The sequence below is a fragment of the Besnoitia besnoiti genome, chromosome VIII (genome assembly GCF_002563875.1).
Source record: "Besnoitia besnoiti strain Bb-Ger1 chromosome VIII, whole genome shotgun sequence".
NCBI classification, from domain to species: Eukaryota; Apicomplexa; class Conoidasida; order Eucoccidiorida; family Sarcocystidae; genus Besnoitia; species Besnoitia besnoiti.
The window spans coordinates 132,214-156,210 of record NC_042363.1 but is presented as its reverse complement, the minus strand read 5'-3'; the positions used below and the strand labels follow the sequence as shown (position 1 = coordinate 156,210).

At 54.1% G+C, this 23,997-nt stretch overlaps 4 protein-coding genes across 4 annotated transcripts; 2 read left to right on the top strand and 2 right to left on the bottom strand.

The window, feature by feature from the left end:
• Positions 1-8,744: 8,744 nt before the first annotated feature.
• BESB_081550 (uncharacterized protein) lies at positions 8,745-9,818 on the top strand (the record flags this gene model as incomplete). Its single annotated transcript, XM_029366505.1, has 1 exon — positions 8,745-9,818. One exon carries the CDS (start codon positions 8,745-8,747, stop codon positions 9,816-9,818), a length of 1,074 nt encoding a protein of 357 aa, XP_029216965.1.
• Positions 9,819-10,867: 1,049 nt separating this feature from the next.
• Positions 10,868-11,730, bottom strand: BESB_081540 (ribosomal protein RPL36; the record flags this gene model as incomplete). Its single annotated transcript, XM_029366504.1, has 2 exons — positions 10,868-11,196; positions 11,715-11,730. 2 exons carry the CDS (start codon positions 11,728-11,730, stop codon positions 10,868-10,870), a joined length of 345 nt encoding a protein of 114 aa, XP_029216964.1.
• A 128-nt stretch (positions 11,731-11,858) lies between these two features.
• On the top strand, positions 11,859-16,287 carry BESB_081530 (bystin protein; the record flags this gene model as incomplete). The annotated part of the gene is made up of 6 exons (XM_029366503.1): positions 11,859-11,910; positions 12,873-13,218; positions 13,738-14,314; positions 14,809-15,045; positions 15,636-15,741; positions 16,085-16,287. 6 exons carry the CDS (start codon positions 11,859-11,861, stop codon positions 16,285-16,287), a joined length of 1,521 nt encoding a protein of 506 aa, XP_029216963.1.
• An 887-nt stretch (positions 16,288-17,174) lies between these two features.
• On the bottom strand, positions 17,175-22,071 carry BESB_081520 (Ser/Thr phosphatase family protein; the record flags this gene model as incomplete). Its single annotated transcript, XM_029366502.1, has 11 exons — positions 17,175-17,317; positions 17,563-18,008; positions 18,312-18,398; positions 18,720-18,935; positions 19,179-19,345; positions 19,763-19,848; positions 20,100-20,221; positions 20,793-20,950; positions 21,411-21,527; positions 21,642-21,922; positions 21,981-22,071. 11 exons carry the CDS (start codon positions 22,069-22,071, stop codon positions 17,175-17,177), a joined length of 1,914 nt encoding a protein of 637 aa, XP_029216962.1.
• Between the last annotated feature and the right edge of the window lie 1,926 nt (positions 22,072-23,997).

Below are 23,997 nucleotides of genomic sequence, written 5' to 3'. Positions count from 1 at the left end.
AGGCTGTCTGAGAACGATCGAAGAAGGGGAGAAAAAACAGCGAGCGCCGATGCCCCTTCGTCAATATACAGACACCGCGGACACCCGAACCTCCTACGCCCCTGGAAGACTTTCTTTCACGCAACCTGAGTCGGCTGAAGGGTCCACGGTGCTCTGCAGAAGGTGCAGAGATTGCCTGCAGATCTAGATAAAATATTGGCGCAGGCTCCGGTGGACAAGGCTTCAGTGAATGCTTGCCAAGCATCGCCACGATACAAGCCAGCTTAAAACGTAACGGGCAGGAGATACTACAGGGGCCTTCAACAAATCCACTGGCAGTCGCGCGCGAGCCTCCGAAGACCCTTCAACCCAGTGAGAGATCGGCGCTTCTTCCAGGTTTTGTCGACCCACCCATAAGAAAAAAACTGCAAGGTCTTTAATGAACAACCACAGTGACGACGCGGTCTGCCAGTTTAACGGGAGAGAGCGTGGCGTTCATTACGGGTCACCCAAGATTTTCGAGGGAGGCATTTCATGACGCAGAAACACCCGCGAAAAGCTGCACAAGGTTTCGCTGACAATCCGTAGAAACGCCGATTGTTGAAATGCTCCGCCCGCTACTCCCAGTTGTGAGTCAGAGGATCACTACGCCCGACAACAAGGAAATGCAAGCAAACATCGAGGCAGATTGCCAGTGGCGACAGGTATCTAGCCACACCATTCCCCTGGTAAGCCAAGCCCTGTGACGCCCACGAGGAAGAACGCCCACGTCCATTAGGAGGAACCACGGGGAAAGGGATCTCAGACCTGCAAGTGACTCGCGCCTTCTGGACTCAGGCAACCTGGTTTTTGAAGAGAGAGGGCGCCGAGGAGTTCCATTACGCCCCAGATAGTGAGGTGACCGCCAGGCAGAACACCGCAGGACGTTCACTACCACAGGGAAGATCGACATGCCATGGGCTGCGCCATGGCTGCGGTCGGCATGTTGCAACCGCGCGCGCCGTCTTGCCAGCCAAGGAGCCGCCGATGCTGCTCGGCACCACACTCGAGACTACCTGAATGGGAGACACTCGATAGGAACATGTATCCCCAAAATGTGGGTTTGGCGTGGGGGCAGAAGATTTGCCTTCAGCTTTGTGGAGCGGGAGCTTTTCTTGGGTGTTTTCACTGCAAGAACGGTGGAAGCTGAAGGCCACGTCTCAGCCACGCAGAAGTGGGCGTCTTCTGGCGCGATCGCGTTGCGAAACGGACTGTGCGCGCCCCTCCGTAGGGCGGCAGAAAGCAACCACGGCACTGGAAACTTCGTCCAGCGCTTTTAGCGGGGAAAAATGCTTGCTCTGCAGGTAATTCGCATCGGCACTGGCCGAATAACCCCGCTTGCCGGGCTGTTCTCCGGCTTGGATGACGTCAATCAACTACCGCACAATCGCAGGTTTCATGTCTGATGTGACGCATCATCGACACAAGAGCAGATCCGCAGCAGTTTAGATGCAGAGTTCCTCAAACTGCTGGTTTCTGCTTTGATCATGGACAGCCCCTGACCGCCCCGTGAACTCTCGGTGCGCAAATTACCGCTTGTCCGGTAGCTTCCTGAGCAGCACAACTCAGAGTTTCCAGAGAATTCAGTCTTCCTTATCTCTCATCAGGTTGAAAGGAAGAAGAGGAAGTGGCTGAACTGTCCCTCCTTGAGGAGACAGAGGGGGAAACTGCACGTACATCAGGTGCGGTTGTAGGACCTTCGTTCGCTTTCCTCATCACACCCTAAAAGACTGCGGTTACGGCCTACGAATTATCTGACCAGTGGGACCTTCAACAGTGTCGGAAACTCGTCATCTGCTTCCTTTCTTCGGGCTTCCATTTACCGTTACCTTCACTTTCTCCCCTGCAGGCCCTCAGGGCTGCTCACCTCCACGGCCGAATCTTACAGACGCCACGGCGAACCTGTTGGGCCTTCAGGTTTCTACAGCCATCAAAAGGTTAAGCGGTAGCTTTACCTCATGTGCGGAGGCGTCACTGGCCTGGAGCTACGTTAAGGTGGAGACGGCGGCGAAGAAAAGCAGGCTTTATAGAAGGTCAAATGGCATGCGGGGTGAGAGCCAAGGGCCGCATTGATTCGGTGGAGGAGAAAGCGGTACTGTACAGATACAAATAACTGGTAGTGCACTCAAAATGGGGCGCTTGTCATTCTCCCCGCCTCCCTTATCTCTGCTGTCATGGCGCCTGCCTCCTCTATCACTCTGTAATCCGTTGATGATACCTCGTCCTTGATAAGAAAAGCGGTGCATCGTGCGTGCGTGGCTGTCGGAAATGAGGCTACAGCAGATGTTTTGCTGGGGTTGCTCTTTTTGAGATGCTGTAACGCAGCGTTCCGGCTTCTGGTACAGGGACTGTTGCCCCTGGTGCCTAGTGCTTGCCCGCGCTGCTCCATCGCCTGGCTGAACAAAATACTGGATTACTCACGTCCTTTCACCAAGTAAACACCTTTACGTGGACCGTAGAGTTGCGTAGAAGCATCAATTATACCGCGGTCGCGTGTCCTCGTATCTGCACCTTTTCCCGAGTGGGACACTCGCTAATCCAGTACGTTTCCCACAGGAGCTCTGACGGGTGTGAATGGTTCATTGCGATGGCTGTCGAGACTTGCACCAGGGTTAGGGCTTTGTACCGATGCGGCCGCTGGCCATGCACAATCTGTCCGTTATCGGTGAATGCTCATCATGCACGACACACATTTCACCGTCCACTAGCGGGCTACTTTAACGTGATCCAATCACAGCCGGACCTTCGCAAATTGCATCTTGTATGCAAGAATAGAAGGGCCCTTTCCTCCCATGATACTGTATGGGAAGCAAATGTGTTGACCCGTGATCCGGTTCCTTCGGCCGGAGCTCGAGCAGGAAATATGTAAATTTCAGTCGCAGCTGCCTTGCACTCATCCCCACTAGCCTGCATGCAGCTCAAGGATTGGAGTTGCTTGATTCCCTTGTACATGGCCGCGTGAGAGAGCGAACACGAGCTCTAACGCCCATTAAGCATGGCTCAGAAGAAAGCATCGCGAGCGCTCCTGCAGAATTGTGCTGTCCTGGTCCCAGGCTTCACGTCACTGAGCACGATTTGTAGTGCAGCGATGGTCTCTTCTTAGACTCACAGGTGGACACAATTGGTCCCGTACGGCGTGCACTGGTGCGAGGAATCTCGCAGAAATATCACCGCAGCTTGTGAGCTATGACCCACCCGTTTGTAAGGGAGGTATCCTGCACGCGATGTGAGCTCTCTCACCGGACCAGCCGCGACGCTTTCTGCTGCTGCGAAATGCTTAGAGAAAGCAATCCGCGATCCCACGTTTTGCTCTATGGCAAGACCGTTAGCCACGGCTCAAAAAGTACACGCGTAGGCTAGTCGCCCCAAGTTCTGCGCACCTTCCGCCAGTATCAAAGATCAGGACGCGGAAAAGCCCGTAGAAATATAGCACGAACATTCTGGCCGCCAGGAGAATCCGCGGCGTAACTAGTCGATCTGGCTACTCATCGGAGTGAGAAAAGTTGGGAGGAGCATGCAAAGCTATCAGTTCTGATGCGTGACATACTTTGATAAAGTGCGGTCTTGCAGTGGTCAATGCATCCCTCTTTCGATGGCGTCTTTCTTTCCTGTCGACAGTTCCGTTGGTCGAGTGATTTTTTCAGGACTAAAAAGCATTGTGAGAGTGCTCGCTTGAGCATGTCTGCCGTAGCACTCTATGAGATGCCGCTGCGTGGAAAGAGTAATGTTTCATACGCGTTCTCTTGTAGAATTTGCCCGCTGTTAACGAGAGTGTGTGATCTATACCAGTCTCGTACAGTGGTCGAGCGTGTCTCTTTTTTTCTTAGTGTAGGTCCCTTACGAGTGCACTGTTAGAGCTCCTTTGCTAATGCGAGGACTTAAACCTATTATACTTGTAACAGTTTTATCGCGCGTCTGCAGGAGTATAAACCGCAGTAATGCAACCGGCGCGCATGTTGTGAATCACTGTGGCGTGGACGGCCGTGCCGGAAAGTGGTTCCCATGGCTGAAGGGGAGATCCTCAGGGCAACCTACTTTTCCCCATGAGGCGAGGCTTCATTAGCGCAGTTGAGTTGGGCAACGCGTTTGTGGATTTGTCGCTTTCGAATCGAGCACACATGTTCAGTTATCCTGACAAAAGCTCCGGGCGCAGGGTGCGACGACTGTCCAATACAGACATTTTTCGTTTATCACGCGTACAACGTTCAAACAAAAGCTTTTTTTCCAGTCATACAGCAACCACTCTCGGTAAAAGCTTACAAACGAAGGAGCGGAAAACGTGCGTTGTTCAAGTCAGGAGCTCGTCCAAGGGGAAGGCCAGCGAGCCAATAGGTGCCATCTGGGTTAAGTCAACCGCAGGTACTTCTCGGATGAGCGTGGGGCTCACCTCTTCCAGTCTGCGAAGATGGCAAACACAAAGCTGGAATCTTCGCTTCAAGAGTTCTGTCGAACTCTCAAACCCCTAGGTACCTCATGGGAATGCCGACGACAGGCTGCGAGAATATGCAGGAACATGCTTAGAAAACGAAGGCATACTCTGGATGTCCCTCGCATAGCCGCTTGATCGTACGAAGTAATGGTGAACGTTACCTGTCAAACGCAGACATCGGTGCATCTGTCTCAGAAAGTGTGCCTGACGGCGGCGAATTACTAATGACTCTCGATCGGCGATCCTGCTCACGCAAGAGCGCCCACGTGGACGCAAGGTTACTTTATTGGTTCTTTGTCATCGCGGGCCTCACCAACCTTGGTTCCGGCTCGAGTCTTTACGCGGAAGACGAGCCAAAGCTTCTAACGTGACGTTACTCCACCTGCGAGGTCTCTCACTTTCACTTTTCTCGCATTCTACAATCGTTGGCTACGGGAACTATCATAAGGTGGCTCCTGAGCATAGCAAGTACACCGCTAAAAGGCTGGCGCTCTCACCTTTACACAAGTCAGAAACTTACATGCCCTCGACTGAACGCCCCAAAACCGTTGAACCCGCTCCGCGTGACTAAAGCGCTCTGGATTGCGTTGCCACAAGCATCAGAAGACTCCCTCTCCAAAAATCGTTACAGCGCGGTACTGATTCTGGAGAGTGCAGTGCACTGCGTTTGATTTGACTCTAATTGCTTCAGCAGCAGCCTTTCATTTCATGCCTCATGCTGCTACGTGCCGTTTATGGCTGGGCATGTTGATGCTTTGCGTAAGTATGGGGGCCCTGCTCGTGCTCGCTAAGAAGTGTCCGAAAATTGGAATGGCTGCAGATCCTCCAGCATGTACGAAAACGTTACTTTGCAGAGGGACCCATGCATGCCTCTGGAATGTCGCCTGTGTACAGGGAAATCGATTGACGTCATTCATTCAGACCTTTCGTCGATAGAAAAAGAAATAACTTCCCTTCGCTCTCGCTGCCGTGAACGAGAGGCCCAGCTAGAAGCAGAGAAGCGTGCTTCGCAGGAGCAGGCGGAGCGTGAATACGCCCAGCTCGAGAGAGCAAGGGATCAAATCCTGGACGAGAAACGAAAAATTGCCTCACTGGAGGGGAAGATTCTACAAATCGATAGAAAAACGCAATTCCTGCTTCGTTTCGTGGCATGCCCGAAAGAACGAGGAAAAACTCTCGATTAGGTCACGTTTCAAAAAAGCGGTTCAGCAATGATTAAATACTTGTAGAAAGCCCGCTCGGAGTCCCTACTTGTCGTACGGTGTGATCAGGCTTTGCACGTCGCGCCTTTCGGAATTTGAGGATCTGGTACCTTTGTTTTGTCGCATGAGTGACCGAGGAGCTAGTTCATTGCTGCTGGTGTTCATGAGTCTGTACGGAATATACGGATCAGATCCTTGCTGACCTGGCACCTGTTAGTAACTGGATGAACTTGCCCACCAACAGCATGGCTGAGATCTATGCTAGTTATCAAACGCGTTATCATGAAACTAGAGAGAGAGACCTAAGTATTCGTGCAGGGGGTGGTCGGGTCATCCCGCAGTTTCGCCGACGTTTGCGTCTCGCTATACATGAGCAAGTGATCTTACGAATTCTTCGTGCTGCTCTCGATGTGTCGACCAGTTGAAAGATTCCCCTTGCCGAACTCAGCGTGACCGACCGGCTTCAACTGGGCGCGCTGGTCACATTTGTTTGCATGTGCTTTGGCGCAATGCCGTTCAGTGCTCTTCCATGACATAACTGTGACTTGCAGGGGCGACGGAGGCTCTTAGAAATCCACTCTAGGTGGGCGTGATGTAGATTTATTCCCTGGCTGACGCTTCCCCCTATCCTTCGGTTGTTCTGGGATTGAGATTCGATGTTTTGACCTCACCGCGACGGTTTCAGAGACTTCACATACAGGATACGTGCTATCTCTCCTGTGGGGTATGCCTTGGCGCACGGTGAAGTATATCCTTCCTCAGGATAGCCGGCCGGCATCAGCTGCGTCGCTGCTTTACTCGTCACCCCCCCCCTCCTCCGTTGCGCCGAGCCAACCATCGGCAAGCCAGTTGTTACACACCGATTGTTCGAACGCTCACCCATTACAGAGAGCTATCACCAGTGGGCTGCATGCTTGCACGTGTCGTTATCTTCGGTGACTTCCATGCCCTTTTGCTGTCAATATTCGTGGTTCGTCTTGAGCAGCGTTTGGCACATCGTGTTGTCTCATGAAACATGACATACATTTCCTTAGATTCAAAGCTACATAGACTGTTAACTTCTATACAGGCACGTGGACTCGAAATATCAAGAGTTCTCCCCTGAGCCGGGGCAGGTTCTCCGCGAAACCTGCTGGTTCAATGAGCAGTCTGCTCATTGGTACGTGCAGAACACGGAACGCAGAAGCGGCATACTGTTGACCGGTCTGCGCTCGCTAATGATTTGTCGTTTCCCTCAGCGGCCGGTTCCCGATACACTCTGGATTGCAGCGCAGCGTATCATGCCTAGAGTCCAAGACTTATGCTTTTGACCACGGGGAGGATCAGCATGGGGAAAGTGCGAACAGGGCAGTTGCCGCTACCAGAAAAGGCCAATGTAGACAATGCGACGGGCACGTCGTGTCTATATCTGGCACACGTGCACCGAAGGAGTACAGGACCTCTCAGTCAACTCTACGGGGTAGTATTGACGGCAACGATGCTCAAACTGTCTCTGTGAAGCCGTGCTGTAAGATACGGTCGCGCACCATCCGGTGTTTACTACGGCGAGAGAGAAATACATTTTTCCGGTCCTAACAGCAGCCTCTGCCGATGCTAGCCCCGCTCTGCTTTGCAGAGTGTAGTAGAATATTCATACCCTGTAAGGGCTCGGGAACACAAGGGCAGGGCGGTCTCTTTGCTTATAAGTCCCCCCGCGCGCAAGCGTAGTCAAGGTAAGCAGCGCCCGCCCCCAGCCCAGAAGATATTCCTCCCGCCTACGTCAGAGACCCGTGCTGTTGTCATCACTAACATGCCGGTGGCTCGTTAGCCCCCTTGGCGTTTACATTGGAATTGGGAATAACCGGCTCTTGTTGGCGTACGACGTTCGTTAGAGGGCTAAAGAAAACTTGACACACTCGGCATGTCAGTTAGCAAGCCCTCTCTTCCGGCCGCGAACGGAGAAAAACGTGAGTTCTCCGCCTCCTCAGACGAGTCCTGGCGGCCGAGTAGTGATGGTAAGAAACAGGCAGCACTGGCTGCCGGGTTCGTGGATTTCTCCAATGCACAGCCGCGGTGATGTTTGGCATATTCCCACGACGTGGCCCACAATTACAGTCACGTGGTCGACAAGCGCAATTTTCTTGCAAGCGTGAACCGATGCATTACGTCTGGCACAAGCGGTAGTCGTACTGCGCGAAGTTAGCGTTGTCGATTGGGTTCTGTGCTGTGGGTGCAGATGGAGACCGCGCCACCTGTGGTCGGGTGTGGTTTTTTTTTCCTAGGAATGTTAAGCATAGCATCTCCCAGTAGCATATCATCTTGTGCTTTGTTGGTGGGACTAGTGTCCGTCAGGAGTGGCCCACGCGTGGAAAGACGTTGATGAGAAATCTACGAAATCAGGCCTGGTGAGCGCGTACACCACTTTGTGCGACACATCAACCCATCTACCCCGGAGGGTCTGTGAAGTCCTGCAGAGGCCTAACTGCGTCAGACACTCGAGACTGCGATCGAGTTTGCCTGCGTTGTTAGGCTTCTTCGTCGGCTTCCCACTGGCTGATATACACATTACATGCTTGACCCCCCATAAGAAACCTGTATTTTTCCACGACAGACACTGATCCGGCGTGCTATCCAATGCGGCGTACCTGTGCACCGCACAGACTAACTTTTGTAGAACCGGGGTCGAAGCGGCCATGGCAGCTTAAGTTTCCCTTCCCCTGTCACTAACTTCCTGAGGCTGGCTGCGTCGCGGGTTTGCGTGCTACGTGATGTATCGGACGAGTCAGCTGTGATACGCTTTTGGGTGATGCCTCACAGCTGGCTTGAACTGCCCCTGTTTCGACGGGCATGGTGGAATTGCGGCAAAACATTTCGAAAACGGTTCTTTTCTCTCGCAGCCTCTGATCGAAAACTCCCTGTGTGGGCTGTGTCCACTTCCGGTGAGTCGAGTGATTCATTCTTTGTGGTGCATATTTTTCCACAGCATCTCTTGGGCATGGGTTCCCTCGCTTCCAGGTCTTGTCGCGTTGGAGAGCCCACACATGGCTAGATATCAGTGACTATCTTAGATGAAAATGGAAGACGAATGTAATTCAAGGCCTGGTCCAGGACACGTCATGCTCGAAACCCGCCGAGTCCGCGCGAACTTTTACGCGGTGAGGCGTAGCAGAGATGCTATATGTCGAAGGCGCATTTCCGAAGGTTCAGCGCTCCGCGGAAGCAGTCCTTCAGCTGGCTATGATTCGCACTGCGGCGGGCTGTGTTTAGGGACGAATCTCCGTCCACGCCACTTCCAGCTTGGTGACCACGGGGACAACCAGAGTGGGAGATTCGCAGACTGGAGGGAACGGGATACCGGCAACTGGGGTGCGGAAGGCTCGAACATTTCGCCGAAAAACGTCCTGCAAGGCCATGTTCCCGTCGCAACTCCTCGTGACGACATTACTCGAGCCCTGAAAAAGGAAATACAAAGCAGAGACTCGGATGCATCTGTCTGGACACTTGCCAGCGTTAGCACCGAGTCTCCCGAAAATACTCGCAGGCGCACTATGTCACCGACGTCGACTCGGAGAAGCAGTGCTGCCTCAGTGGTTATCAGACGGCCCTCTGGAGCCGCCAGTGTACACCTACCCGGGAAAACTCCTGAACTTCACCGTGCGCAGAAACAAGGTGATAATGAAACGAGGCGCAGGCCAGCAAGCTGCAGCAGCCGGCCTGCGGCCACAGCTGAAATAAGAACAGACATGGACGAAATCGACGAGAAAGTACTTGACGTGGAAACGAGATTCAGGGACGGTTTTGTTCCCGGTTTCGTGGCGAGTACCGACCAACTAAGGTACGGGAGCAGGAGCTCCATATCAGTCTCTGCAGAAGACTCGAGCCAAGGCGTAGCTGGGTCCACTACGCCAAGCGACGGGACATGTTCTGCAAAGGCGCTGCTACGTAGTGCGTGGTCTAAGGGGGAAGCACAGCTGCGACACAGGGAACGTACTCGTCTCCTTAGTTCCATGCAAGACCGTCTCCTAGAATCTGCGGGGGAGAGTCTACCCCCGAATTTTGAGTGTCTGGGACGCAGGCGCGAGAGACTGATGCGAGCCTCTGTTCTCGAGAGGTTGTCGTTTCAGACCCGTTGGATCTTCTCACGGGCACCGTGGGTTGTTCCTCGCTTGATTCCTACTTTTGAAGAGTGAATGGTAGCCTTGCTCGTGGCTATCTGTCACCGCTGTGGAGTCACAGCATTAAAAAGCACTGCACAATTTGATTCAGAGACCCTCGACGTGTGTCAGGCCTTTTCGCTGTGCTAGTGCCTAGGAGTCCAGTGTGTCGCGCGGAACGCAACACAGCAAGTCGTATGACAATCCACTACGCGGGCAGAGTTTTCCATGCAGACGAATGTGAATCTACACGTACAGTGATACACTCCACCGTCGGACGTGCGGTTCGTGACTTGTACAAGAGAGTCGTGGGCGGACGAGCACTACATTGCCCCAATCTTCAGCTCCCTGGCTACCTCCGAAACGGCCTTGACGCGTACTACCAAACTCGTCGGCCGTAGATGCAGGCCAAGGAAATCTGAAAGCAAGGCGCCACGGTTCTCATCAGCGCGGAGCTACGTTCGTTCGCCCTCCTCTAGTCTGTCGTTTATGCTACTCCCTGTTTCGCACCATGTAGAAGTCCCTCCTCCTCGGTTTCACGGCAGTGCATTAGTAGAGCATGGCATGCCTCATCGACGGGAGAGGCTGCTTTCTGTCGATTGCATACGAATATAAAATAAATGTACTGTGGACGCGTATATCCATACTAACACCTGGCTCCTGCTGAACTACTCGACCTGCCTCCCCAACACCGTGATTACCAGTATCGGCAGAAGCATTCCGCGTCGCGCAGTCACCGTTTTACGCTTGCTGCGGAAAACATCACCAGTGATGCGCGCGGGTACTGAGCCGCTCTACGCGCATCCTGGACTGGGAGACGAGATGGAGTTAGAGGCCTGCGTGGTCGTAACGGAGTGAGAATGATAGAATCTCAGTCACTCAGCATACAGAGAGTCTAGTCCACACACTTCCAAACCCTGACAAACACCCAAAACCACGCTGCACACGCGCCCGCCGCGATGAAGACAGGAAGTCCCACTGTCGATACGATCGCCTGGACCTAGTGATGCACGTGTTGGATGCGGCTTAAACGAATTGCAGGATACGACAAGCGGGAAATGCATCCTATTCAAACATCTCTTAGCTCAATGGCCAGCCGCCTTTCTGCGCTGAGCAGCGACGACATTCTGCAACTCCTGACGCTTTCCCTTGCCACGGCGGTGGGTTCCCAGTCTCTTCTTGGCGAACTTGAGGGCTCTCTTGGTCGTAGCGGCAGAGCCGATCTTGATCAGCTCAATCATGCGTCTCTCGTACGGCGCGAAACCCGCAACCTGACGAATAATTTCCCGAATGCTGTTCATTCGGGGAGAGAGCTTACGAGGTCGCCGCGACGGCCGCGGGGGCGTCGCCTTCTTGGTGACCACGTACCCTTTCTGCAAGCCGACTGTGCACCACAAACACACAACCCAGAACGCTTGGCATGAGGAAGCGTGGGCCGCGCTCCGACACCGCACCCGAAAAACAGTCGTGCGCTGGAAGAAATGAAGGACCCTCAGGAAACACCCTGAACCCGGCTACCTGCGACGAACGAGGTCGCACAATTTTGCGGAGTAGCCCCGTTCGAACACGCTCCCGCCGGGAACTCAAGGAATCCATCCGAATGGAAGTGAGCGCGGGGGGCACTAGCCAGACATAAAATCCAGGGAACAATAGAAGTCTTAGTACGCTTGACAGCAAACTGAACAGCAGCAAACTCTGGAGCGCCCCTCTGCTGGTCTCCCTTCACACTGTTGGGGACAGCAGTCCCAAAAACGTCGAGGGAAACGCCGCCAGTAGGACGTGAATCAAAACTGACGTGCTACGCATGGACTTCCGCAAAAAACGCTTCCCACTGGATACCCCCTCATTCTATACCCATCGATAAAAAAACAGAGAGCAAACGGGCTCAAACAGCCTAACGGTACTGCATGCTCCGGTCGTTGAACATCGCACCTGCAATTCCGGGCATTGTGACGACGACGAGATGGCGACGACGAGACGATAGAAGAAGGGAAGAAGCGAAAAAAACAGAAAGAGAAGCGACTGCTTTTCCCGGAGGAACGATCTCGCCAACTGTCCACAGTCCCTTTGTCACGCATGAAGCGCCGCCTCAGCCAGAGAAAACGCTTTGTTTTTCGCCCGTTCAAGTGTGGGCGCCTAGGAGACACAGATCACTCATCAGCGCTTCTTTTCAACAGAAACCACACCGCATACAGGCGGCTTATATACGCGACCCGTCGGCGGCAGCCAACGCGTAGGAAGAGGCATGTGCCATCATCGCCAGGTTGTGGGGTGCCTGACCGCCTCTTTCGAGTTCGAAATCAGCAGTTGGCGTTTGTTTATCGTCGTCGCGCTGTGCTGCAGCATCTTGCAGCATGTCGTGACGCGTTGAACTGTATCCCACCCCGCGCGATGTCGTCGCGTGGTGTATGCCGGCAAAGCCGAACTCCGACTCACAAACCCCCTGTCGGATGGCGACCAACTGCGTCCGCAGGATTGATGCGCCCACATGCCGCAAGAGAAGTTCCCCGCACTTCTTTTAAACTTTGCTTGTCTTTCCCAGTTTCTTTCTTTTTCCGAGGGGTTTACAGCCTTCGCTCTTCTGTTTCCCCTCCCCGCCTCGGCGTCCCTGCACAGGCTGGCGCAAGCAGAGCGACCGACTGGGGCGGGGGATCTTTGCCACACACGGTTCACGGCTTGTGGGGAATGCCGGTCGAGCGTTTTGAGCAAACCCGCTTCTGGATTTCTCTTACTTCCTTCTCTCGACGCCGTTTTCATCTGGGGTAACCGGGTCGCGCCTTCCGCGTAACCTCGGTGCCGCAGCGCCGATCGCTGCTGCAAGTTGACTTTCTCCCCCCCCCCCCCCCCCCCCCCCGATCCTGTTGACTTCTACCCCGAGGAAATGTGAGTCACTTCGATTTTGCTTCTGGGGGGGTAATCTGTGGACCGAAAGGAAAGCAACCTGACCGAGTAGACGGCTTCCTGCCGGCTGATTTTATATATGACATATACGCATACTGTATTTGTCGTAAGTGATCGTTGCTCCCGCTGTCGTCCCGGTCCCGTTGCGTGTTGCTCCACGCGAGCTGCTCGCATGTGCGTTCGTGTCAGCTGCATGTTGGGGGGAAGAGAGGTCAAAGTCCTCTAGTTTACCGCGTGTTTACAAATATTTGTGGCTGTTGGTGCGGCTGCTGTACGTGCTCAGGCCGAAGGTGAAGAGCGAAAAGCGGAAGGTGGCGAGTCGCCATAATCCCCTGCACGTCGACATTTTAGGCCAGGCGGGTGTTCATACTCCCGAGACTGCTGTCTTGTTGAAGAAGGGCAAAAAGCCCAAGACTGGCGTTCACGAGGCGTTCACGGAGGATGGGAGTTTTGACGCCGACGAAGATGGAGTCGTTCCGCAGAAGCTGAGCAAGAAGATCCTGCGGCTCGTCGAAGAGCAGCAACTCGACGACAGGTAAGCGTTTCACTCGGCTGGATCTTTTGCCATGCCTCGGGTCGGAGACTGTCTGGGTGGCAAGCGCTTGTCGACATCTACTGCCAGATGATGACGTTCTTTTTCTGAGACTCCTATGAGGATATCAAACAGACACCCATCCCTTATCGCTCTGAAACGGCCTGTTGAGCGTCGACTCCTGCTTACACCCCCCGGCAAGCGGTCTCTGTGCCTGTCCTTGGAATTTTGCGCTATAAACTGTGTTCGAATGGTGAATTTCAAGGCGTTTTTTCGTGAATAAGGAGGCGTGAATTTCGACGCGAGAGCAAATGATGATCAATTTTGACAAGCATATATCTGACTGGACCAACGTCTCGTTGGTGTCCTGCGGATAACTCATCGACTATCCTGACCGGCTCCGTGTGATCACTTCGTGCGCGCGTGTTCATATCTTGACCAGTTGAGGTCTTTATTGTCTTTGCTTTTAGCGACGTGCTATTCCGCTCCACGCGCTATTTTTTTTTTCCTTTTTTCGCGCAGAGCCGATGGTCACGACTCTGAGGGGTCGGAGGACGAAGGCAGTGAGCCCGAGTCAGACGGAGAAGATGAACACGTCGACGAAGATGGGTTCGTGGTGATTGAGGGCGAAGAGGACGAGGAGGACGAGCTGTACGTCCAGCGTCGCCAGAAGGAGCAGGGCGCGGCTGCTGCGGCAGCGCCGACCCTCGCGGACTTCATTCTCGAGAAGTTGCGACAGAAGGAACAGGCGGCCGTGCAGGGCGAGGCGCCTGTCGAGGAGGACGCGAACGCCCTCCCCCCGAAGGTTGTGGAGGTCTACACAGCAATGGGACCCTTCCTGCAGAAGTACCGTAGCGGGCGCATGCCGAAGGCCTTCAAGGTGCTGCCCAGGCTGCAGCGGTGGGAGGAAGTCCTCTTGCTGACTGAGCCACAGAACTGGTCGAAGCAAGCGATGTTCGAGGCCACCAAGATCTTCAGCAGTAACCTCTCGAGTGCAGGCGCACAGAGATTTCTTTGCCTCGTTCTGCTCCCCGCTGTTCGAGACGACATCTCCGCCAACAAGAAGCTGAACTATCACCTGTACCAGGCGCTGAAGAAGGTACGCATCCCTGAGTTTTTCTCATGTCAGTTTTTTCCGCATCCACTGTGGTTTGGCTCTTCCCCGTAGCTGCAGCATCCTGCAGGTTGGTTTGCCAGCCTCGCTCGTGGACGAGAGAGCAGCCCCCGATTTCAAGAGCCTAGAGCGACTCACTCTCTCTCCGAAGTGTCTCCGCCCCCCGCGGGCCTCTGGAGATTCTTATCAAGAGGGTGGTACACCCCGCATCTTGTTGAGGTTTTTCGTCGCGCGGTGTCATTCGCCGATCAAAAGAGACATCTTCAATGATGATTGACAGTCTCTGACAGTCTGATGCGAGTCAAATTCGCAGTTGAAGACGTTGCTGTCGCCCCAGGCTGACGAAGATGTTTTTTTTCCTCTCGTGATTTGATCACTGTGTGCTGCGTTATCCGTGTCCGCTGCGTATGGTGCTTTCTGTCCTTTCTGTCCTGTTTGTATTGCTTCTCTTTTGTCTTTCACTTCCTTTTTCCCTGCAGGCGCTGTTCAAGCCAGCCGCGTTTTTCAAAGGCATTTTCCTTCCTCTAGCACTAGAGGGATGCAGCAATCGCGAGTCGATCATTGTCGGCAGCGTGGTCGCCAAAGTTTCCATTCCAGTTCTTCATGGCGCTGCCGCTTTGATGCGTTTGGCCTTGGTTCCACCTTCTCACTGGCTGCCTGCTGTGAGCGTTCTGATGGGGATCCTGATTAATAAGAAGTACTCTCTCCCAGTCAAAGTAAGTTCCACAGAGGGCTCAAATTAGGAGAATGCGACAGGCTTCCTTCTTGGCCGTCTGTTGTGGCGCGAGTGTATAGAAACTGCGGAACTGAACTTCTCAGTGTTCATTGTCCATCGCAAAACGGGAACTCCAGAGGATGATCTCATTGACCGTTAAAAGCCAGTTCTGCTTCTGACGCTATCTGATGCGACGCGGTCACACTTTCCGTCTGACGGTTTTCTGGTTTTTGCAAACTTTCGATCTGTTTGGAATGTTTTTTGAATGAATTTCACCTACAGTGCTGATTGCAGTGCGGTGTGTATCTTGTCGACGAAGTTGCGCTGCTGGGGATGTGCAGAAGACACTCAGGCCCCCAGTGCTTCATCCTGGATTTTCTGGGATGTGTCTCGGGGCTTTATTTTCCTTCTGCGACACTGTTCCCCGGGCGCTGCTATCTACGGGTGGAGTACTTTCCCTTAATCCAGTCGTTTATTCCAGACGCCACATTCGTAAAGGTTAACATTTGTAAATCGAAACTTCATTCATCTGCGTATGGTGTTGTTTTAGGTCCCTTACTTGTATTTTTGGGTTTTTTTTTTTATTCTTAGGCTGTTCAAGCCTGCGCGGCCCACTTCCACCAGTTCGAGGACAGAGCTGAGTCGTTGCCCGTTTCGTGGCATAAGGCGCTTCTTGTGTTCGTGCAGCGCTACAAATGTGAGTCCTTTCGTTCTGTTTCATTTTCTCGTCATCGCTATCTACCTTCTCTCAGATGCAGTGTTTCACGGTTCTTTTTTTTTGTCTACGTGCGTTGTGCGTGGTCCGTCAGTCTGTCAGAGTTCGCCTGGGTTTGCGACAGGTCGAGAGGATGAATTCTTCTAACGCTTGGCTTCCGAAAGCACATTGTGTGGAGGCATATGTCAGTTATCCCTGACTGAAGCTCGATGCTGTCGCAAGCCCCGGAAGAATTCGCGTGTGTGCTTTTTCGCACCTGGCTCGTGCGCCTTTTTCGGCGGAGTTTCGTTCTAAATCATCGTCATCTTGTTCTTTGTTTTCGCAGTTTGCCTCTCCGACACCGAGCGGAACATGCTGAAGGCCGTGCTGCGCGTTCACTTCCACGAGAAGATCGGTCCGGAAATTCGCAGAGAGCTGCTTGCAAAGAATGCCGCACAAGTTCTTCAGCAGCAGCAACAAGCTCTGATGGACCAGCACAGTGCGCAAGTCGCTGCCGCCAGCGGCGATGATGTTGAGATGGGCGCCTGAGGGGACGAGGGAACTGTGTGCAGGTTGCCGTCGCCTTGGCCGGCCCCAAACGAAGTTTTTTTGTTTTGTACCGCCTTGCAAGATGAGCGGGGAGAAATTTGATTGCTTCGCGGCTTTTTCTGTGCAAGAAGTGCGTCCGTCCTGTTTCCTCAAAGATCACAGGTGAAACGAGGTTTTTCTTTTCTTCCGGGTCCCCGACTTCGTGGGATGAGGATGAATTTCACAACATTGGGAATCTCTCTGAGATCGCCTCTTGATGAGAACCCGTGAATTTCGCAAGTCTGATTGTCCCACTGGATGAGGGCCCCGGAATCAATCCTCTTGATTCGGTAACCGTTTTCCTGGAGACGGTGTTGAAATGGTATCTTTTTAAGGACAGAATGCTCCATTTACTTTTTAAACGATTGTATCCCGCGAACTACCGAGCCTAGGCTCGAGACCCGAAACGAATGATTTCCCGGCTTCTTGCAACCAATGCATTTAGTGTCTGCATGTTTATTTTGAACGATTGGAGTTTTCTTTGCTCGAGTGCTACAGTTTCTGAGGCAAGCCTGCCTTCTCAGCTACGCTTCGAGTCGGTGGGCGGAAGAGAAACTACGTTACGGAAACGAATCCTACAGTGGTGTTCATAATAGCTCTATAGCTAGTTTAGAGTACCTTTGAATGTCGGCAATCGAAGTAGTGACGTTAGTTCAGAGTTCTGTCACAAGCCCTTCATGCAACAAATAGAAATTCCCTGAACTGAAGCACACAAGCGCGACTGAAGCGCGCTAAAAGCGGTTAGGAAACGTAGGCACGTTGAACACGTCTGACCCGAGGCGGGATGCGCATTCCTGAACAACTCCATTTTTTCGGTGATGCGCCTGTCACATGGCTAGACTCGGTGGCTACGCGGGCACCTCGCAGTTCGCGTCACTAGCCTCTTCCTCTTCGTCAGAAATATCGAGACAAATATCCAATTCTTCGGTCGTTTTAGGCTGTGCGCTTGCAGTCGTGCCCCAGTTGACCGGGATCTCGATGTCCTCGACAGCTGCACAGCCGACACAGAAGGAATCCACTATGAAAAGTCAGTGAAGACGTTTCGATTTTGAGTAGAACGAGGAATATGTAAAGTCCTCTTTCTACGCGAAATCTTACACAATCTGACGAACGAGCAAGTGAAGCGAGTGAGATTGCGCCTATCGAACGCGATCGTTGCATGCGTGTGGAGACAGACAGCGTTACATCCCGCGGTCTCGGCCCTGATACAGCAAATCGCGCGTCTGGGCAACTTACGCGCAGGAGGGGCGTCGCCAAATTTGTCGTCCGCTTCGTCGAAGCCCAAAAGTTTCAACAGGAACAGGCGCTGCCTCTTCAAATCTCTGTAAGGCGCGCGGGCATCCGCCCAATCAGGCCACGCGAAACCCACCTCGTCGGCAGCGCCGTGATCGCGGGGGCTGGGAGAAGCCCCGCCAGGGCCTCGCGCGCCTCCGCTCCGGCGCTGAGCGCATGGCGAGCCGCAGCGGGGTTCATCCGGGGCGGCGGACGTCGATGGCTCTGCAGCAGGCGCGAGAGCGTCTTCCTGTTGTAGGGGCCTGTCCGCGGAGGCGCTGTTTGGCGCGACTGCGGCTGCCGATAAGACCTTGAGATGCAGGCCCCCGTTGGAGCGGAGCCGCGTGCGCTTCAGCCCTGCATTTTCTAAGTTCCTCTCCACTGCCGCAACGTCTTCTGCACTCGGCGGGCTGTCGAGAGACACGGAAATACCCACAGCGGCACACCATACGGTTGCCAGCTCTGCGAAGGCGTCCGTTTGAAAATTTAGTTCAGCCCCGCGCAGCAGGACGCTCGAAATGAACCTGAAAGCCTTCGCACCACGACGATTCCCACCCGAGACCGCGACTCTGAAGGCTTGTGAAGCGACAGACAGGCAACGCACCGTGGCGACCGCTCTGAGGGCGTCGACGAACAGCCAAGTGCGTGAGAAATGGGTGAGATGTCCCTCGCGCTGATCTGCCTGCGGACGGTACTCTGCGCTCTGCACTCACATTGCTGTAGTCGACTGATGCGGAGACCTGTGCGTGGGGATTCGGCGTTGATTCGCGCGCAGGATCGCCAGCCACTGTCGATCGTAGCTGTAACGCAAAAGCAACACAGACCAATGACCAGTTCACTTCACCAGCGCTTGAGGCAGGCAGCAGAAATCTGTCACACGGCCCCGTGACGTGCATACATCTTCACGACACACGAGGCCTGACCCCGGCTGCCAGTCTCGAGCGACACGCAGCGCAGCGCGACTGTTTCAGCCTTTAACCTTCCATAAAGTTTCAGCTGCGAAGTGCATCTGCGATTCCATCACCCTGCCTAGACACCCGACACTTCCCCCCAGAAATCCACTTTTTCAAACCTGCAACCTTCCGCGCCAGTGCGTTCCGCAATCAGCTAGACAGACTCACCAAATCTGAGGGTCCATCGACTGACGACCGAGGTCTGGCGAGAGAGTCTGCACGTATCCAGCCGGCAGGTCGGGGTCCACTTCAAGGATCTGAAGAAATCGCCGACACGGAAGAACCTTGTCAAGCGCCAAAAAGCGCGTCGCCTTTCCTTCGGGCTCCGGGTGGACATACACCGCCGCAAACTGTGCGTGGAGGTGGGCGGCGCACCAGAAGGACCTGAATGAATCAATGCCGCAGTCCAGCAGGATTTCACACGGTTCCCATGTAATACACGCTCATTCAGCCCTTCTCTTATGAAAGCCCGCATCTTGTCGAAACTGGAACATTCCGTGCGAGGGCCTCGCGAAATCACCCGACACTCCTTTCCTCTAGTGTCCTAGCCGGCATTAGGCAGCCACACTCGAGAACCGAAAGACAGAGCCGCTCCCGCCTGCGCGACAGGGGACAGAGCCTGCTTACGGTTTCAGCTTCTTCAGCAACTCCATCGTGTGTGGATTCCCGAGCACATGCGCCTGGATGTCCTTCTCAAGAAACGGTTTGAATCGAAGCAGCTCTGCCTTGTCGCCGAACTCGTAGATCCCTTCGGGCCAGTCGTGCGTCGCCACGATGTCCAGTCGGCCGCTCAGCTGTGCAGACAAGGATACAAGAGACACGTGCTTCATGCACCGTAAGGTGCTTCTTTTTAGCCCCTGCAAATGCGAAGTGCCAGAGGCGAGCGGAACGGGGGTCAGTAAGAGACGCCGCGTGATTCAACTGAACAGGAGAGCGCGAGAAGGCGTTGCAGATGCAGTGTAAGTCGATGTCTCAGGATCAGCGCAGAAGACATACAGCGTGGTAGCTCGCACGCGCTGCGCCCACGCGGACGCGTTTTTTCTGGTTGTGAACCCGAAAAATGCGACCCGGTGCAGTGTAAGCGCGACAAAAACTACCTAGGCCGAAAGCGACTCCGAGGAACGCCGCGTGCGCGCCTGGTTTGCGAAGGCGCTGGAGATAGAAAGACACCCCTTTCCCCTCCCCTACCCCCCTTCCCCCTTGAAACTGACCACGCTGAGTTTTGAAATCTCGAACTCGCGAACGTGATAGGCGCTTCGCATCGTGTTGTCGTCGTATGGAGGTCTCTCAAAGTAGCCTGTGCGTATCCACATCTAAGGAATGTGACAAGAATGTCATCTGCATGCTCACTCCCCTTCTTGTCGCTGTCTGCGTTCCTTTCATCCCCTCCCCTCCCGCGCTTTCGTTCGCGTTTCCGCTTTGAATCGTTTGCATCTGCCGAAGAAGCATCATGCGTATCGGGGATTGAACTGTCTGAGAATAAGGCGGAGATCCTCGCTCTCTACAGGCTGCACGGCTCTGCTGATCAAACGACGAGGCGCGGCGTACCTTTCTTGTAGTCCTGCTGCTTGTAGATTCCTGAGAGCCCCGCGATGCGCAATCCCCCCACCTTGATGACGCCCGCGTGACCTAGGTAAAAAATTTTCGGCGCGACCCAACCCCCGTAGTACCTGAACAAGCACGCGGCAGGCAAATCAGCCTTGCAGTCAGCTGCCTCATCCCTCGCGTCCTCCCTTCACCGCAGACCGAGTTGTTTTGAAGCAGGCGAGACCGCTGGGCCCGCCGACTGGACTCGAACCAACAAGTTCTGCGCAACTCTTCCTGCGACGGCAAGCGCCCAGCTTGCAGTCGTCACTCTCCACGCCCACGGATTCACAAAAAGCGATACTGAAGTAGATAGGTATATCGATCGATAGATTGATAAAGAGCCAAGTATACAGAGAGATGGAGCTGCATATAGATTGGTAGATATCGAGAGATACAGAAATTTATATAAATATGGATACAGCTGTAGATACACATGGATATACGTAGATATAGATGTGGAAATAGATATGAATTGATAGGTATAGGTAGATATGGATACAGAATTCTATAGATATAAACATAGCTGTGGAAATATAGATATACATAGCTGTGGATGTACACAGATATAGATAGGTCGGGATCTAGGTACATAGACAAAAGCATCAGTCAAAGCGTTCGCCTCGAAGCATCCGTCGTTGAAGAAGGACACCTTACAGCTCGCGAAGGACGGATGGCGCCTCATGGTTTCCGCCGACAAAGACGGTGAGGCAATACGCCTCCTTCTCGCCCTGGTAGTATGCAGGGAAGTCCTTCAGGTCTCTGTACTTGGGCGGACAAGCGAGATACTGCAAGTCGCTCGCGTCTCGCACGCACTGAAGGCACACCGCAGACGCCACACACAAGCAAGAGAAAACTGCGGCCTCCGTACACGCAACTTGAGTGCTTGCAAATACATATATATATATATATATATATATATATATGTAGATAGATATAGATAGACAGGTATATGTATATGACTCCCCAGCGGGATGCCCGCTGGCTGGCCTCCCCTGTCTCGGGCTTGAGTTCGCTCGCTCGTCTCTGTGGAGCCCTCATTCCGCAAAAATCGCGCAGTCGCAACAGAGCTCCCTGCGCTGCCTGTGGTCACAGCGAATTCTTCTGGCGCTGCCGCAGCAGACGCGCACGCCTCTCAGACACAGTTTGAGGAAAAAAAGTGCGAGGTCGTGTGTGCGAAGAGGCAGTCCCTTCGTTCTGTGGTCGAGCGGAAGGAGGGAGCCTTCTGTAACAACTCTGAGGAAGAACGGCGCTCGCGCAAAGACTGCGTCGCACCTGGAAGTCTCCACAGCAAATGAGCAGGTCAATTTTTATGTTGTGCTTCTCCTCGATGCGCGCCAAAGTCCTGTAGATCGCGTCGAGCTCGCCATGGCAGCAGCCCTCAATAGCAATCTGCGCAGAGAACAGAAGCAGCTCAAGGAGTGGACGATGAGGCGCGACCGTGCTAGGGGCGAGGATATCCTCGCCGTTGCTCGCTGCGTCAAGCAGCACTCACGAGCGGCTAACCCCAGACGCACTCAGCGGCGTGGAGGCCGCTGAGAAATCGCCGGTGACGAGTCCGCCGCAGGGCCCAACTAATTCAGGATAGAGAGATCGAGCTCGGCGATCTGAAGAGCCGCGAGCGAGGTGCGCGGCACATCTCCGTCGCCCTGGGGCCACAGGCGGACATCCATACGATAGTCGGCTTCTCGCGCGGCAACGTCGCCGCCGGAAAATTACACCTTCCCGAAGTCTGGAAATTCCCGTGGCCTCCTCAGTTCTGAGAAATCCGACGCGCGTGCGACATGCTGAAGACACAGAACGCGCGAGGGACGCGCGCGGAGCGTCTTAGCAGGCGGCACGCACGACGCGGTTGCGAGAAACACCACGACACAGCGCCACCGCACAGGGAAAAAGTGAAAAAAAAAGCAAAGGTCGCGCCCCCGTCTGGCGACATAGCGAAGACCTGATGCGTTGACAGCGGCGCACCTTCATGGTGTCTAGGGCGCTGAAGGTCCGGTTGCCTTCTCGGTGGGGAATGCGTCGTCACGAGATGGAAAGCGGGCGCTTCCACGCGTAGGAAGGAGACCAGAGAGTGTTGTCTTTACTCGCGCAGCACGTCAGAGCTCCTTTTGGATTCGTTCGAGAAGCACAGGCTTCGCGCGGCGAGCGCACCAAGCGGCAGCCTGCGGAGTTCACGCAGAGATCGCCCGCAGGAGAACGGCAGCGGCGCTGCAGAGGAGGCCTCAGGAGCGCGGGCGCAGCTACAAAAATATGTTCAGGCCGCGCATGGGGAACATCAGGGGCCTTTTAAAGCTTGGAGGGCGTTCGCAAGTCGCTCTAAAACCCAGCAAGTGTGAAAAACAGACGCCGGAAGACCCGCACGGCAGTCAGTCCAGGGGGCGGTTCGCCGGCTTTCAAGTCGCGCTCGCAGCCTTTCAACAAGCGTTGACCAGATATACCGAGAAAATACCAACAAGAAAGCAAAAGGCTGACACGGCGGAGGCTCTGTATGAATCTGGCGACTATTTAAACCAAGCACAACGCGCTAATCCGGTGTGAAGCCCGGCGTACGAGACGGAATTCGTTTCAATCGTCCGCGCTGCATACTGGCGGGTCGAGCCACAGGAGGGAGACGCATGCGCGCGAGGAGAATCTCGGCGAGTGAGCCGAAACGCACACAGAATGCCTTCACAGAGAAGGAAGGAAAAACCCCTGGCAGCGCCGCGGCTTGGCGCAAGCCCCACGGAGACAAGAAAGAACTGTCAAGCGTAGAGAGGTGTCTCGTTGAAGGCCGGGCACCATTGAGATGGAAAGCGGGTCGCCTGTCAAGCGATATCACAGGGGGACGACAGGCACACGCATAGGTCATAATCGGCTGCTTCAGCAGGCAGCATGGGGAAAACGAGAGTCTGAGGCTTGAAGGAAGGCGTGAACTCCGATACAGGACCGAGCCATCTGTGAAAATCGCAGGGGGGACTGCATGCGCGTTGCCAAACTGTGCTCGCGAGACTAGCATCTCTTCGATTTGGTGTGGAGAGAGAGAGAGGCTACCTATTTCTCTTTCTGCGCACACACAGCGGGAGAGTCTCTTGAGGAAGCTAGGAGGCCCTTCGGCATTCCCACGGCGCAGCAACTCGCGAAACTCTGCTTGGTAAACTGAGATCTGCCGTGCCCGTGTTGGAGGCGCACCCTGCCGCTGCGAACGCGACTCGCGACGCGAGGCGATTCGCTTCCGTCTACGCGCATCAGCGTTCGGGGGCCGGGTTTCTCCTGGCAACTCAACTCGCAAGGCCCATGATTTTCACCGGTTTTTTAGTCAGTTTTCAGTCCGGGTAATCTGGTGCCTTTCTGGGCGCCGCGTTCAAACCTAGGATATGCATAGAAATGATGAATGTAGACTAACCTAAGGATACTACAGCCAGATGGTGGATGCTCAACTATGGAAAAGCCCTCGTATCGCCAGTCGCAGTCGACGGTCTCCCCGGCATCACTCTCTGAAGCCTTTCTGCGCAGGTTGTGCCCTCCACAGTCCTCTTGCCCATGCTGGTGTCCGAATACAGTGGACTTTCTCAGAAAATCGAATGGTGAGGGACCGTAAAGCAGCGTCTGCAATGGCGAATCGAATACTGGTCAGACAGGATGCCCAAGCGCAACAGAAAAAGTACCTTAGAAAGCAGTTTGACTCCGATCAGAACCTGTGTAACGGTTCCTGTCCATGACGCATCACGCTTTCTGCGGCACTTCTCACGAACCCGAGATTCTGCTGTTCTGTGTGGGACCACCTTGCAAAATTTCCGCTTTCCCCTTTCTCCTCTATTTGACTTGTTTTTCGTGTTCATCCCGTCTAAAAACTGACTTAAAGGAGATAAGCTCACATTTG